This window comes from Panthera uncia, chromosome E1 (assembly GCF_023721935.1).
Source record: "Panthera uncia isolate 11264 chromosome E1, Puncia_PCG_1.0, whole genome shotgun sequence".
NCBI lineage: Eukaryota > Metazoa > Chordata > Mammalia > Carnivora > Felidae > Panthera > Panthera uncia.
In genome coordinates this window covers 29,754,202-29,771,561 of record NC_064814.1, presented here as the reverse complement: position 1 = coordinate 29,771,561, position 17,360 = coordinate 29,754,202, and the positions used below count along the sequence as shown (strand labels likewise).

The 17,360-nt window shown below is 40.2% G+C and overlaps 1 protein-coding gene across 1 annotated transcript in view; it reads right to left on the bottom strand.

Moving 5' to 3' along the window:
* The window catches only part of ANKFN1 (ankyrin repeat and fibronectin type III domain containing 1), a 174,776-nt gene that overhangs the window by 52,472 nt on the left and 104,944 nt on the right, over positions 1–17,360 (bottom strand). The window contains exons 8-12 of the mRNA XM_049636468.1: positions 16,180–16,270; positions 10,708–10,815; positions 2,526–2,625; positions 2,084–2,216; positions 1,504–1,620 (exon numbers count right to left, since the gene is read on the bottom strand). Of these exons, the coding sequence (XP_049492425.1) occupies positions 1,504–1,620; positions 2,084–2,216; positions 2,526–2,625; positions 10,708–10,815; positions 16,180–16,270 (549 nt within the window). The remainder of the gene's footprint in view (positions 1–1,503; positions 1,621–2,083; positions 2,217–2,525; positions 2,626–10,707; positions 10,816–16,179; positions 16,271–17,360) is intronic.

Sequence of the window (17,360 nt, the reverse complement as noted above, 5' to 3'; positions counted from 1 at the left end):
GAGCCTAGAGCCTGTTTTGGATTCTGTGTCTCCCTCTCTCTCTGACCCTCCCCTGTTCATGCTCTGTCTTTCTCTGTCTCAAAAATAAACGTTTTTTTTCTTTTTTAAGTCTTTATTATTATTTTTTAATGTTTATTTATTTTTGAGAGAGAGATACAGGGTGTGAGTGGGGGTGGGGCAGAGACAGACACAGGATCCGAAGCAGGCCCCAGGCTTCACACTGTCAGCACAGAGCCTGATGTGAGCTTGAACTCACGAACTGAGAGATCATGACCTGAGCAGAAGTCGGACACTTAACCAACTGAGCCACTCAGGTGCCCCAGGAGGGGGAGCTTTGAATTCGGTACAGTCATCATGGCCCAGCTCCAAGAACTTCCCCTTGGGTTGAAGAAGATTTTGAAGTTAAGAGTGTGTTGAAGTTGAGAACACTGCTAAAATCTCTGAGGCTGCTGAACACACAAGATAATAACCTGCCTCTGCAGTGGAGTATAGCACAGAAAGAGTAAGAGTTGCCTTTCAGAATTATAATAGCAACACAGTAATTATTACTATTTCAGGTGGTTGAATTGTTAGTATTGTGTGGGTCAAGAAATGAAGTTCCTGTAATTGCTGGTGGGGGTGGAGCCACAGAAATATTTTTTTGTTGTTATGATCCTATTTTTATGCCTTGGCCAGTATGGCCTGGCCAAACACAGCTTACATAGATTCCTGTTATGTGTATTTCTGGGGTTTATGTAACTGACAGTTTTGTAGGGAAATACCGATCACTGCTAAAGGCTCAGTGATCTCTTAAAGACTCCAATTCCATGTAGCTAAGAACCACAAATTCAGCTAATACCAGAAGACAATGAAAGGAAATCCCAGAAGACCTTGGTTAAAATTCAGTGTAATTTCTAGGAGAGGCTCTGTAGCCTACAAATAATTCTTGCAGGGCTTGGGGACCTGGTCTGATTGGGTTAATAATATGGAAGGATGAATAAATTCAGAATTAAAGTTAAGCTTCTAAGAGTTTTCTTTCTTCTTCTTTTTTTTTTAAAGTAAGCAAAAATGTATGCAAATTCCTGTGCTTTAACAGAAGATCAAGCCAAGAAACTCCTCAAAATATCTTTTGGTCTCTTTTTCCATCTCTATGCACTAACAGAGCAGCAAGCGTTTGTCAGGTGATCCAGTCAAACTCCTCTTATTTTGCAAGTGATAAAACTGAGGCCCAGAAAGGAGAAATGATTAATATCAAACCCAGAAGTCAAGTCTCACATCTTGTTTAGGGGGGTCACTCCTAGACTCTTCAGGAGAGACCCTTGCCCCTCGTCCAGAAAATTGCCAAAGGCACAGATTCCCTACATGAGCTGAGTGCATCTCAGACTGCCTCAGAAGCCTTCATATGCTTAGGGATCTGGAGGAGAAAGGAGCCCATCCTTTTCCTTTCCAGGTGGGCCTGGTAACTGAACTGGTCGAGTTTTTCTAAGATTTCCTTGCAATATGAGTTGAAACCTGGCCTCTCACCTGTAGCTGGGCTGTTGCTGCGAGCATCTTCTGCCGAGCTTGCAGCACTGTGGATGAGGACATGGAGATGGGTATGCTTTGCCTCAACCACCTTATATCTTCCCACATACAAGACAGCTGCAAAAGAAGTCACGAGGTCATATCATCATCCAAGCCAGTACATGATTTAGGTTGTGGCATCAAAGCAAAAAGCAGGGAAAAGGAAACCTGACCCCTGATGTTTGTTCTGCAGTCCATTTTCAGATACATGCAAAACAACTTTTTGATCTCTGTCCAATTGGAAAAAGATCTGAATGTTAATGAAATAGTCAGATCCACAATTTAGTCTTTGCCAAATGATCCTATAACTCAGAATAGTGGAGACACAGTCTGACAGAATGCAAGCTTCTTTGCTTTGAAAATGTAATGTAGATGCTACTTTGGCATTTTTTATGGCATAGGGCATATCAGGGCAGAAAGAAGACCTTTGAGACAATTTCCTCCCACCCCAATACTTTGATCACTGGAGACTCCCCAACAAAGTTTTCAGAGATTTATGCACAGAAACATTGGTGCAAAATGAAGTCAGAACTCAGTATACCTTTGTGAACCACAGAAAATCCTGTGTAATGGAACTGGTGTGAGAGTCATCAATTTCAACAATCGGTATTTGATCTTCATTGGTGACTAACATATTGTCTTTGTAATAAAATATAACAGCTATGTAGAGTCCTCTAAAAAGAAAAAGCAAAATAAAAAAATTGTCTTCAAGAGTCTCCTCTACCAAGCTTGAATCATGGAAACATATATTTTTGCATGTGATAAAAGATCATTTAATATAACTATGAGCACAGTCTTGCTAGGTATGACATGGTCACAGACTAGTACTCACAGAAGTTGCTATCTTGCCCACATTCTCAGGAGAAAGTGAATCTCCTACTTTTCATAACAAAAAGGAAGTTTCTACCGAGTTTATACTTAGAACCCAAACCAGCTGATTCCTGAGAAGTTAAGACTTCCTGGAAAACCTGCATAGGACCCACCGTTTTAAGGTCTTCACAAACTTATTTGAGGAATGGAATAGGTGTTTCAGGCTCCTTGAGACTGACTGCTTGCGGCCTGCGGTTTGTAATTTTGAAGTTTCTGAAACACCAAAAAAAAAAAAAAAAAAGAGTATAAACTCCATTGGCAGAGTAATAACACTCCCAGTATCTTCTTCCCTCCGTCCTGCCTTCCTCTCCCCTGTCCCCTCAGTGTTGCTTATCCTCAGTTTCATGTGGATCCAACTCATTCATTCTTACAAAAAGCTTTTATATCTTGAGTTGCTAGTGGTTAACTCAATTAATGATCAGCTCCTCAAAAATGTTGGAGATGAGTAACATTTATAACTCGAGGGGGACCCCTTCGGCATTTTGCTTATATTTTCCTGATGAGCAATTGATTATAATGTGGGATAAAAAGAAATGGAGTCAAACCCTTTGCCTCCTCCCATTGCCTTTAATATCCACATGTTTTCTCAATGCTGGCAAAGCTCTTCTTATTAGTTCACACATTTCATTACATTTTTTTTTCACTGTAAAATTAATACAAAAAGTTTGGAGAGTAGATAAAAAGAACAAAACTCTACCCATATCATGTTGCCATTTTAGTACAACCACTGCTAGCATTCTGGGGCAATCAATCTTCCCCAGTGTATATATGTTGGCTCACACTACTAGTTGTAGGCATAGGTTATGATTATCATCAGTACTATTCAGAAGAAGAAACAGAGACTAAGAGGTTAAAATAGATTGCCCAAGATAAAAGAGCCAGTGCCGAGAAAAACTGAGATGTTAATTTACTGAACAAATATTTGTTAGTACCCTACTACATACAGGGCTCTGTGGCTACATTTGGTGAGCAAATCATCCATTGCTGCTTCTGGTCACCCTTCTACTTAGAACCTGGAGATTTCACTGATAAAACTTGCAGACTTCTCCTAGTAGTCTTTACAAATAGTACTGCGTGGAGCTGAGCAAAAAGATCACTGATTTCAGTCCTCGTGTTCTGTGTAATGGAGGGAAGCTGAGGTTGTTGGGGTCATCACCAAACTTCTGACAGACATGTCACTGGGGTAAGAATATCATCTATATCACTGCTGTTAGGCATGGAAACCTGGGTGGATGGCCCACGGCTGAGGCCCAGCGTGGCTCTGCTTATGATCCTATAGGAACAGCTGGGAATAAGTGGACTGACAAACATTCATGCCAGCTTCAAGCTAGTGCTGGTAATGGTTATTCCTGGCAGAACAAAGCAAAACATTTTTTTTTTTTTCTGACTTAAACATGAATTTGGCTGGTCATACCGTGCTTGAAAATGCTGCTGCTGGGACTTCCGGTTATAGGCAGCATATTGAACATACTCATCACATGCTACTCTCTCCTAAAATCTCACTAAAACCAGAGTAAAGAGATTAAAAAATAAAAAGGAAACTCCATAAATCTATAGAGACAAAGAGATGGAAAAGGAAACAAAAGCAAGTGAACTTGGTAGCTGGAAAGCAGATGGACAGATGGATTTAGCAGACTTGAGAAAGATGAGTCCTAAGCCAGCAGTGGAGGAGGCTGAGAAGTAACCTGATTCACCCCTTGGGCACCACATACTGCTGGAAGTTGGGGATAAGTGTGGAGCTAAAATCAGAGGGATTTGTTGAAGTCTGTTTAAAAAGCAGTTGGACTTCTAGATCTCCTCTAATCTGCATAGCTGGACAAATACCCCTTCCCCACTCTAGAAAAAAGCTCTAGTGGCTTATTCTCTGAAAAGCATAAAATTTGGTTTCTAGAGTGGGAGACATGGGGTACAGTTAAAAATGGGGGTGGGAGAATAGTACTGTATCCAAAACAAGTGATTAAATGAACATTTCCATACAGATGATTTTCCCATTGGGCTCTCAGAACCCTGGTGTTCAAACTTCCACCCTCCGGGAAGGACACTGGAGGAAACTTTCTGGAGACTCTGACCAGACTAAGAGAATCCACTTAAAGCTTCCGACATTGCTTTCAATGGTTTCCTAAAGAAAAGCCCATGCCAGGCACCTGGGTGGCTCAGTTGGCTAAGCGTCTGACTTCGGCTCAGGTCACGATCTTGCGGTTTTTGAGTTCAAGCCCTGCGTCAGGCTCTGTGCTGACAGCTTGGAGCCTGGAGCCTGCTTCGGGTTCTGTGTCTCCCCCTCTCTCTCTGCCACTCCACCACTCGCTCTCTCTCTCTCTCTCTCTCTCAAAAAAAATAAACATTAAATAAAAAACTTTTTAAAAAAGGCCATGCCAGATCACTCTACAGTGAAGCCTATAAATAAAGAACTTTATCCATGTACTCAGAGCTTCCTAACAGCTACTGAGCTCTCTTCTCTTAAATCTCAGTAAACATCCAAGGATCACCAGGCAGTTGTGAAAAGCATCTAACAGGAAAAACAGAGGCCCAAACCAAAGAAATAAAAGGGCAATTCAGAGGAGAGACTATGCTGAGAGAAGAAAATACAAAATGAAACAAAGCCTATTATTAATAGCCTTAAAGATAAGCAGAGGCATTGCAGCCTTATAAAAAGGATAGAAGTTTCTAAGAGAAACATTCAGAGAATAAAAGAGAGCACTGGAAATTAAAAACATACTATCAAAAACTGAAAAACCCAATGGAAGGCTTAGAAAATGAGGTTGCAGAAATCTCTGAGAAAGAGCAAAAGGCCATGGGGATGGAAAAGTAAAAGAGAAAAAGAAATATTAACAGGATAACCTAGAAGGTTCAACACCAGACTAAGAGTTCTAGTAGGAGGGAGCAGAGAAAAAAGAGGGGGAGAAATAATTAAGAATAGGCCCCATAATTGAAGGGGGTAACTTTCCACATTGAAAGGGCCAGCCCAACAGACTACAATACATCCACACTAAGGTATTTTTTATATTTTTATATTATTTTTTTATATTATTAAATATATTAAGAGGATGAGGGGTAGCAATTGTAATGTGCAATTAAGAGCAGGGAGGTAACAAAAAGAGAAATCATCCTTAGGTAATGCCTCAACTAAAAAAAAAAAATCAAGAATTAGCATATAAACATGTGATATGGAGACATGAAGAAAACATAAAAACAGATTTTAGGGTACTGAAGATAAAAAGAAATTTAAAACCTTCCAGAGAAGAAAAACAACAACATCAGTACCCTATAAAACCTCTGGAGTCAGAATGACATCAGACTTCTCAGCACTGAAAGCTAGAAAAGAACAAAGCAACACCTTCAAAACCTGAAAGAAAATTATTTCAACCAACAATTCTATCCTTGGGGCCCCTGGGTGGCTCAGTCAGTTGAGCGTCCAACTTCGGCTCAGGTCATTATCTCCCGGTTCATGGGTTTGAGCCCCCGGAATCGGGGTCTGTGCTGACAGCTCAGAGCCTGGAGCCTGCTTCGGATGCTGTGTCTCCCTCTCTCTGTCCCTCCCCCACTGGTGCTCTGTCTGTCTCTGTCTCTCAAAAATAAATGAACGTTAAAAAAAAAAATAAAAGAATTCTATCCTTAAGTGAGTGGTAAGTAGAACAAATGCATTTTTAGACATGGAGTGTATCTAAAATTTAGTTCCCAAGAATCCTCTCAGGAAATGACTAGAGTAAGGGCTCTACCAAAATGAAGGGCTAAGAAAAAGTTAAGACCTGGGATACAGAAAGAAGCAATCCAGTATTGGAGAGTGGCCAAAAGACTCCTCAATATGGTGGTGAAAGGACATCCCAGGGTGCCAGCTGTGCACTGGACACAGGCAGCCAGCAACCAGTCTAGATGGGAGCAGTTCAGAGGGCTCTAGGAGAGGTTTCTTTAAGAAGATGTAGTTGAAACAGTACTAATATATTTGATTGTATTGAGAGAAAATTGATACAACTGGAGAAAAGCTTGGGGATTAACTAGTTGTGACCACATAGAAAAACAAGCAAACATACAATGAAAGATGACTCTTTTAATGACAGGGAAAACAAAAAGTTATCCAGGAAAGGGAAACAGTCATTGAATTAAGTGATCATTATAATGTGAGCAATAAATACTGATCTTACTAAAATTACAATAGAAATATATTAGGAGGATGAAGGGTAGGAGGATGAATATGTATGTAAGGGGGGGGAAGGAAAAAAATCATCTTCGTGAGCTAATGCCTCAAATTAAAAACACATCAAGAATCAGCAATATAAATGTTACTTAGAGATATGAAGAAAATATCAAAAGAACTGGCTAAAAGAATGGAGTCTTTGGGAAATAAAAAATGGAGAATGGGAGGAATTGCTTTTTTTTTAAGTAATAAAGCTCTTAAGTGCTTTACTTACTTAAAGTCATTCAATCCTTAAACAGTGGCTGGCAAGTATGTATAATTCTTACTGCATTTTACAGGTGAGCAAAAATGAGGTCTAGAGAGGTTAGGTAACTTGCTCAAGGTCACACAGCTAGTAAATGTCTAGTCTGAATTTGAACCCCGCTAATCTATGATCTTAGCTGTTTATGCTAAGATAACTCTCACATTATAGTCATACATAATGTAAATTAAAATGAAGATTAGACTGAAAAAGGAAGAAGAAAACTGAGAAATGCTCCTACTATCTGGGAAAGGGGCCCATGCAAATGTTAAGTATTCCAGGTCTCCTCACTCTGGGCACATGACAGAATTTCACTTTTTGGAACCCTTGTGGTTGGGTGTGGCCATGTGGCCAATTCTGGCCGATGAGTTTTGAGTGTAAGCGACATACATAAAGTCCTGTCCATGTGAGACATTCAAGTGTTCCTTTTCCTTCTCCCAGGGTGCAGACAAATATTTCTAGAGAAAGGATGGTGACAACACAGAAGGACAGCCCTCAGCTGACCAGTGGTAGACATACAGCTTGGGTGAGAAATAAATATTTGGGGGGGGGTCATTTGGTTATTGCAGCATATTATAACTCATCTTGACTGATTCAGGGTCTATACTGACACACTGAGTCACTGATAGAGTGGCTTCTACTCTGGCTTCTGGCTCTGTGTAGCTCAGGACTCTGGAACAGTGTTCAGTTTTCTGGACTCCGAATGCATTAGTTCTTTAGCTTTTAAGTGCTTGGAACATAGGGAGTTTATTTTATTCATACTGATATGTCTAGCACCTGACACATAGTAGGCAGTGTTTCAATTAATGTGTGCCACTTGAAAAATTGGGATAACTGAAATTCACTCCCACAGGGTATTGCTATGATGAACACAACTGGCTTCTTTATAACTCATTATGCCAGGGCATAAACTGTGTGAATAATAAAGGCTGCTCAACATCTCCACTGAATTTGCATCCCAGTCCTGAACATGCAGATTAACTGCAGCCACTTTAGCCAAAATACAGAAATCAATGTGGGTTTTGGTATCTCCCATGTGAGGCTTTGGTAGGAGAAGGGTTGTTTTATTATTAATTCCACATTTGGAATATGCTGTGTATTTACTGAGTACTCCACGCTCATTACAGTGGAGTCAGTGATTACATGTTAGTTCTAGGATTTATCAATAAAGAGATAAAGAGAGACTCCATTCTTCATCTGGAAGAGCAACAAAAGGAAAACAAGCTAGAGTTTGCAGAGTGCCTGTACTATGCCAGGCGAGTTTAGTACATTATTTAACTTAATCCCCATAACAATCCTGAAAGATAAATACTGTCATCCTGATTTTTCTGATGGGGAAGCTATGGCTCAGAGAGATCAAATGCTTTTCTCAGTGATACAGAGCTAGTAAGTAGTAGACATGGGATTTGAACTAATTATTTTTTCTAACTATAAATTTGACATGCACTCAACCACACAGATCTCAATGTGGTTGAGTATTTTATTGTTTATTTATTTATTTTGAGAGAGAGAGAGAGAGCAAGTGAGCATGAGCAGGGGAGGGGCAGAGGGAGAGGGAGAGGGAGACAGAGAATCCCAAGGAGGCTCTGCATTGTCAGCATAGCCCAACATGGGGCTCGAACTCACAAACCATGAGATCATGACCTGAGGCGAAATCCAGAGTCAGATGCTTAACTGACTGAGCCACCCAAGGAGCCCTGTAGTTGAATATTTTAAATAACAGTTTTGTAGTTTTCTGTATGTAATACCTAATTATCCTTGGTTTATCCTTCTAGGCTTAGAGTAATGTTAAATTATCTTAAAATCATTCCTTTTTTGTGGGTGAGGTAATTTCCTTTATCTTAACATATTGTAGGTCAGCATTTTCCAAAGTCCATGTCTTGGAATACTAACTCTGTGAAAAAAGTTATACAATGACTTTGCAAATAAGTTTGGAAAATGCTTGGTTAACCAAATTCAAAGTGTCTCTTTATTAGAGTCTTTACTATTGTAATATCGATTTTACATTTCCAGGAAAGGGATGTATAATGCAACATTTTCCAAACTTACTGACCAGAGACTTTTTCAGCTGAGCATCTTATACAACCACTGTTCTTTGGAATACTTTGGGTACTGTTTAAGTGTCTAGAGTACATTTCAATATAAAAAATATTTTTTCCTTTTTGGGAAGTTCTATTTATGCCTTACTTAAATTTTTCCTGACATTGTCTGCATATTTACATCCCTGTGGGGGAAAAGCATATACATGCTGAAAGTTAAATGGAAACTATTGAAATAATTGGGCTGTCTAGATAATTTATTTCTTGATTATTAGATAGTTACCCAACAGTAATGGGGAGAGCATCTAAATCCTCAGATAATATATATATTAAAAAAAAACAACTACCTCTCATTCTCGTGAGTAGTTTTAGCTTTCTTCCCCTGGTAAAGACTAAACACAAAGTGGCTTATGAATTGCAAAGAATCATCTATCCAGTTGCTTTATTACCTTCGCCTGCCATACAAGAACCAATGGTCAGGGGAATGATGGAGAGAGAGGCAGAAGAGAGAAAGGAACCTAAATGATGCCTGGCCTAGTTAAATGAGCTCTGAGAACTGAGTGTACTTTGGTCAGTGTGGAATCTTTAAGGCCATGGTCTGGGTAAAGTTTTCCTTCAGATCTGGGAATGAAACTCATTTGAGTTTCCTTCTCAAACATGCATATTTACATTTTCTAATGAACCACTCATTAAAAGAATATTATTTTCTTACAAACACTTGTCCCCATTGCTAGCAAAAGCCAACATTTCTGAAGAGCTCTGTTGTTACACAGTAATTGGGACTCACTTTTTGCTAATGCTAAGTATGATTTTTTATACCTAGTCCAAACTCAGTTGCATCTCTTAGTTTCAGCCATGGATTTCTTACCTAGCTGGCCCAGCAGTGCCCTGAATCTGGAGAGTGCAATGCAGTTGGGATCTGATGGGTGAAGGAGCATGGAAAACGAAAACTTTATGGAGGCTTTAATTCTCCAAATAAAACTAAGTGCCTGCTCCACGAATCATTACACAGATCAGAAACCTGACCCTGTCCTATTTGAATAGCCCAAATAGGAGAGAAGTTTTTAAAAGCTTCTGAGAGATTTTCTGGGTATAGTTGGCCAGGTCTGGAGATGTGTGCTCTACTTTCTCCTAAGTAGTAGTACAGGGGACGATTAAAATTCAGGGTGAGATCAATCAACATCAGTGCCCAGTCCTAAAGGTAAGGGTGGGGGACACAAATGAGGTGTGGCAAGAAGATTGCGCTTAGAGACAGAAAAGCTAGGTCAGAATCTTGATTCTGTCTTTTCCTGGCAGTGTGACCTTGGTCAAGTCACTTAGCTTTAGTGGTAACTGCCAGCATGAGGATGAAAAAGAGACTGTGGATATGAAATTGCATTGTAAGCTTTATTACAAATACACATGAAGGTTTCTTGTTGCTGTTAAAAATTGGCTAAACTTCCTCAGGGATGCTCACGGAGTTTTCCTGGGGACTGAAAAGTTTGAGGGTGAATATCTCAAAGACCTGGGACACTGAGGAGTTTTGTGGAGGGACAACTCAAAGGGAAGGGAACTGATGGCAGCCGCTGTTTTTCTTGTGCTTTTTTTCAAACTGTTTGCATGGAGAGAGGGTAAGACAGAAAGAAAGGAAGGGAATGAAGGAGAGGGAAGTCTCTTCTGAAGGGTTAAAGCAAGATAGTGCTGTAAAGTGATTCCAGATGTACAAATATTAATATCTCTCTCTCCCTGATGAATGAGAAGGTATGACCCAGTTAGGAAACTGCTAAAATTACCGGCGCCACCGAGACCTCAGTCGATGGCCCAGCGCAGATTTTTATCCTTACCCCGGCAACTATAATGCTGATGAAGGGCTCGGACCTGCTGCAGCAGACCTTCCAAAACTTCACTCTGTCCCTTGTGTCTGGGCTCTCTGTCGTCACAGTCTTTCCAGTCTATTGAAGAAAAGAAACAAACAGAATGAAATTTTAAAGCAAGGAGGCCTCTCCCCGGAGGCGCTGCCTCAGGAGCTGGGCTCTGCTCACACTCCCCTAGACTCTGGATGAGCACCTGGCACTCGCACAGCTGGCAGTCAGTGCCAAGGGTTTGCAGCTGCCATTGTTCAGGGCCCTGTGCAAAACAGTAATTGTGGTTGGGTTTTGTGTGTGTGTGTGTTGGGCAGTTTTAGGGCAAGAGAAAATGGTGACTGAAAGCCAAAAGAAAACAGGGAATCTGGGAGTCCGGTTTCTCCTCCCCAGCTCCTTACCCTCCTTTCAGCATCCCGGGTCCTAATCAGTTCCCCTGCCACCTCTCCACTCAGCACCCCAAATGGCACCTGGATCTCCACAGTAGGAAAGAAAGGGGTGGGAATGTGCAGACTAGACGAAATCCACAGTCCCAATGCTTTTATTGTAGGTTTCACACTTTTGGCCAAATTGACATTTCTTTCCAAGGAAAGAGCCCATGTCAGATGCCAAGAAATGGAAATCTACATTTCGCTCTAATGAATGTCTGCTTTGGTTAGCTGGCACAGCAGCCCCTGTACATACTCTGAGCCACCAACCACCCTGTCTGCTCAGTCTCTAAATATACAGTATTAGCTTACATGGCAAATTTAAATTGCAATACCCACTGAGATTTTTCTCCCCCTTCTATTTTCATTCCATTTGGCTATAATGATATCAAGAGTAATAACCCGTACGGGACTAATGTCAAGATTGTAATTCTGCTGTCTCCAACTCTGATTTTTTTTTTTTTTTTCAGCAGGTCTGTCATTTCATAGTGCATCCCATCTTCTCACTATCCACTCAGTTTTACTTTCTGAACCTTTTAAAAGCAACAACTTAAAGCACTTCTTGGTTGAAATACTTGCTCTAAAAATGCTAGTCATTCTTTTCTAGTAAGGCCAGTTAGTTCATAAGTGTATCTGAGGCTTCAATTCTAACTGAATGTGTTTCAAATTCTCTCCCCCCAGGTTTATTTTAAAATATGGAGTCTGCCTTGTTCAGAAAGTTAAGCAGATGTCCTGATGGTCAAAGTTAGATAACCACTGGTCCATCCACGGCCTAGTAGTACAGCACAGTTGGAAAGAACACAGGTTCTGGAGTCAGAAAAACCTGCGTGTGACCCCTGGCTCTTCGGACTCCTGGTTCAGTATCTGTAGGGCACATTACTTATGCTGACAAGGCCTCTACTCTGTAATGTGAAAAATGAACACAGCACCTACCTTGCAGGGCTTTTTGTGAGGACTAAATGAGAGGTTTATTAGGTACCCAGTACAATGCCTGTTAATGGCATTATGTCAGTCATAACTAATCATAACTTAGAAAGAAGGGAATTCTCTGAGGAAGAGTTAACTCCCTGTGTAGCGAGTATGGAAACATAATTTCTCACCCTATCACATGATTCCCTGTGAAGAAGGAGACCTCAGACATTTTTGAATCCTTCCTGCTTCCTACCCTTCCCCATGTGTCCTTCTCCATTTTACCTCTCAGAAGACGGAGCCCTGGAGAGAACCATTCCAATTCTTTGTTACTCAGCTTATCTGGGGGCGTAGCCAGGCCCATAACGTAGTTACATGGCCCTCCATATAGTGCTCCTTTCCTTATGCTGTGGACACGTTTTCTTTTGTTTTGTTTTGTTTCTTTTGGGAAGGAGGGTCAGAGCTTGGTTGGAGTTTGTGTGGTGTGGCTTAGTTGTGGTCAACTCTGGAGACAGGGAATTGGCATAGGTGCCTTCTGCAGACTCTGTTCCTTGTGGGCAGAAACCGTGACTTAATTTCTCTTTGCCTCAGGTTTCTTCTCTGCAAAGTGAGTTTTTGAATATTTTTTAAAGGTTGTTTGAGGTTTAGAAAACCAACGTATGTAAAACACCATTATGGGCACATTAGGGACACTTGTTAAGTGTTGGTGAGGCATTGTGAACAGAAGGATGGTGTTCAGGTAGACTGGACTGGGGAAGGTGCTTTTACTGGTAAATTTGGAAATGTTTGAGGAAGTGAACTCCCGGTGATCCTCCGCCTTATTTGCAGTGTCCCTGGTAGTAGTCAGGGCACAGTGATAATAGATGCTGCTGTCATGGATTCCCAACGGCCATTCTGAGTTTGTTCCCACCGTTGAAAAAATGCATCCGTAGTGCTCATAAGATGATTAATGTTGTTTGCTTGAGACTCCTGGGTGGCTGAGTTATTATGTGGCCCTGCACTTAGTAATACGTTCTAATGTGTGTTAATACTGCCATCGATGCAGGGGGAGCTGACATGGAGCTGGCTCTTTCCGCCGAGCCCCATTACGTCAGAGGCGAGCTCAAGCTCGAAGATTGCTAATGCTAAATTGCAGCCCAAGTGAGCACTGGACATGATGCCAAGGTTTTTGGAAAGAATGAGTTTTTCTCAGAGATGTTTGGAAGGTTCTGATGACTACATAAAATAGGAGACTTTAGGGATGAGGGAGAAAATTGAAAATATATTAAGAAATCAGGAACCTGACAGGAATAAACTTAGTGTGGGAGGAAAAGAGCAGATTGTGCCACATAATACAGTTCAGTGTTCTGGTAATGAGACACTTCAATTGCAACACAATGCAGAGCTTACATTCACTGGCGATATCAGGGCTTTCCTGATCGTAACTCAGACAAGCCTGTCTGGGTCCTTTTCTCTTATTATGTACCATACCATATAACATAAGTCTATAAAAACACATTAAGGCCTTTTGTAAAAATATAAAAAAAAGTTTTATAGCTTACTGGAACATATTACCAAATTTCCAATTACTCTGTCATGTTAGAATACATTGTCCTCTAGTAAATATCTGAATACTGATATCTGTTGCATCACAATGTCATAGTCTGTTTATAAATAGAAGCAGAGTCTTATATTGTTATTTTCCAAGTGATATGGCATGTCTGCAGCAACTATAATGGCACGTTTGGATTTTAGTTCTTTGCCAGATACCCTTACTAGTCAAATGGGCCATTTTAGAGAGCGTTGCCATTTGCTATGTTAATTAGCAATAAGTGACTCTTCCCAGTCCTGGACAACTGTCCTAGTCACTCTGGAGAAAGCCCTGAAGGGCTTTGAGGGAGAGTGTCTGAACAGAATTTGAAGTTTATAGAACTGGAACATCTGATGCTTATAAGTAAATGCATCCATATGCAGATCAGAATTTGTATTTGGAGTAGGTTTTCCCATGTCCCACCTTCAGGTCAATCAACACTATCATTTTTTTTTTTTTCATTTTCTGTTCCTTCTATCCCTTCATCTACAATAATAAATATATTCTTTTTTTTTTTTTTTCCTAGAATGAGATTGGTTCCCTTAGTATCTTAATCTTGAAGCATTCCCAGTTTGTGTTTCTGATGTCTACAATAAGAAAGATGTCCAGATAAGACTGGAATAATTAAATCATTGAATGCCTACGGGACTCAGGGAGGGGCCTTAGAGAGCTCTGGTGTCAGTGGTCCAAGGCCCTGTATGACCTGGCGTCACTCCCGGAGTGACAGTCAGGAATGGTTGGCTAGCTGGCTCTTAGTCTGCTTGTCTGCCTGATGATGGGGCACTAGTTCCCAAAGCATAGGAGATGTGGTATGGGTCCAATCAGTTCAGGCCTGAATCCTGGCTCAGCCACATATGAGTTGTGACCTCGGACAAGACAGCATCCTCTCTGAATCCCAATTTCCTTATTAATGGAAGAGGAGGACAGCATAGTGGTTAAGAACAAGGGCCACTGGGTTTGGACCTGACTTCAGTGCTTGCTAATTTTGTGGTGTTGGGCTCTATGCCTGTACCTCTATGTTAGTAGGTCCCTCCCCGGTAAAATGAGACTACTAATAAAACCACCTCAATAGGTCTGTTATGAAGATTGAATGAGTGGATCCCTGTAAAGCTCTTAGATTAATGTCCAGCATATAATGAGTCTAATGACTGTTGGCTCTGATGTTCAGAGTGATGCAGAAGATGATGACAGTGCTTATCCACAAGACAGGAACAGTGGTGAAGGACTGAGGTGAGGGTTTAGTGAGACACTGACGAAAGCCCATAACATGCCACCCGATTCGTGCTTGGCCCTAGGTAAAGGGTTGTTCTAAAACACGAAAAGCACATAAATACATAAAAAAGAAAACTAAAGAGTCTATAATCTTATACCCCAAATACCCACTGCCAAATATTGATAGTTATGTGCAGACGTGCCTTCCTAGTAATAATCAAACTCACAGCTTAAATATGTGCTAGAAAATTTTGCATTATGTTTTTATATAAAACTTCCAAAGTAAGAGTTTCTTCCACACAATGTAGTTTTTTTAAACACCATTTTTAGTGGCTGCCTTTTGTTTTATAATATGGATATGTAAATACCATACTTTATTTAACCATTGAATTGATATTGGATATTTGTTCTCCCTACCATACACAATATTTCACTATATCAATATATTGCTATAGTGCACATAATTGTTCATAATTGTTTGTCTGCATTTGTTTTCTTGGCTTCGATTCCTAGATATGTAATTATGGGGTAAAAAGAAATGAATGTTTTTATTATGACAAATTGTGTCTCACAAAGGATGTAGCAGTCTGCACTCTCACAAGAAGCATATGATACCATTTTGAACTATCACATTCATGGAGATTTTTTTAAAAATGAAAACACAGTTCAGAGCAATAGGCTCATTATACAGAAAAATCCATCATATGATATATTTAGAGATGCTTCTTCTGGTTAAGAGAGAGTTACCAAATATACCAGACATAAGTTACTAATCTTTAAATAACTAGAAGTGGCGTTTGTTGGGGTTTTCAGCTCCCACTATAAATATTATATATTTGTAGCAGAGGGTAGCAGAGTGCCTGTTACTAAGAAAGCTTCTTTTTCTGACATTGTGTCAGAAGAATATCTCATTCTCTTATCAATTGGATGTGGGTGAGGGAGTGAGGAGGAGAGGAGAGCTAGAACGGGCTGGCCACTCCCTCTGCTGTCATTCCCCACATCCCCACGGAAGTCTTGGGAAAGGTCAGATTGGACTCCTACAGATTTGGAGAGGTTAAGGAACTTTTGAAGGCCACGCGGCTAATAAAATGTATCATGGGTACCGAATTTGGTCTTGCCGGTTCCAAATTCCCTCTCCTCTCATTCCACCGAGTTGCCTCCCAAGGGAACATTTCTGCAGAGGAATCCTTCATTTTGTGGCCCAGAGGCTACTCTGAGGAGGTTTTGTTAGTCCCCATCAGTGGGGAGAGGGAAAGGCAGTGGTGTCCGGAGGATGGATGGAGGGGGAGTTGGAGCCTGTTGCCAGGCTTGAGAGAGTTCACAGCCACCACCTACTGGAAGGCGAGGCACATGCCGGAGTCGTGGTCTGAGCAGGTCCCCATCCCTTCATGTTATAAGCCGAGACTTGAACAAAATACTGTTGGCCCTGAAAAGTATCGAAATAGAGAGAATGATGCATTAGGAATTTTACTGAATCACTTTAGTCTAGAGTCCTGTGTCCAATGAACAACTTGATCCCTTGGGAAATCCACTAGCCATACGTTAGCTTTCTAGCTTATATTGACTATCACATTTATTTATGTGTAATGATAAACATTTTGGGGTGCTCTCAGTTTCTATGAGCTTCCCCCCCCCCAAATTATACACTAATTATTAAAAGTCAAGTTTTACCAAAAACAGCAATTCCTCACCTCTTTCTCTTCATTTTCCCCTCCCCAGAGGCAGTCACCATCATTTTTATGAGCTGATTGACTTGCTTTTAAAATTAAGAAGTTACAATGCACGTATTTTCATAATAGTACATCAGAGATGTGGTTCATTCATTTAGGGGCTGCATAGTAAGTACTAAACTGTGGGCAAATATTGTCATTTATGTAACCAGTCCCCTACCAATGAACATTAAGATTGTTTCTACATTTTATGCCATATTAAATAATGCTTTCCTTCTTTGATTTTACTTCAAGTTTAAAACCATTATTAAAACAATGGTTATATTCTTTAATGTCTTATGACACTAAAAATTTAGTTGTTTTTGTTTACTTGTAAACTTCAGATGTTTTGTATAGTTTTACATTTTTCCTTTGAGTTTTTTTTTCTTTACCCAGTGAACCCAAAGAGGCATTTTTGAAGCCAGCATTTGATAAAACATCCCTTGCAAAAATTGTAAAATAATGTTTGAAGTAAAAAAACAAAAAAACACAACCCAAAAACCAAAAACCAAAACAAAAAAACCCCACATCTTCGTAGAGCCTTTGCTAGAAATTTTAATAATGTTGGCCTTACCATATTATAAAGTTAATTTTTTTAACATTAAAAATAGGTTTCTACGTACTTCAAGGTTATAGAGATTCCGCAGAAGTGTAAATCTACTTCTAGGCTTTTATGTGATTAGGATAGTGTCTGAATTGCTCTCATTGGACGACCAAGTGGAAAAACTTAATCCCTATAAAAATTAGTTCAAATATTAGAGAAACTCTCTGTGGAGAGTTTTCCATTTTTATCACAATATCACTTTT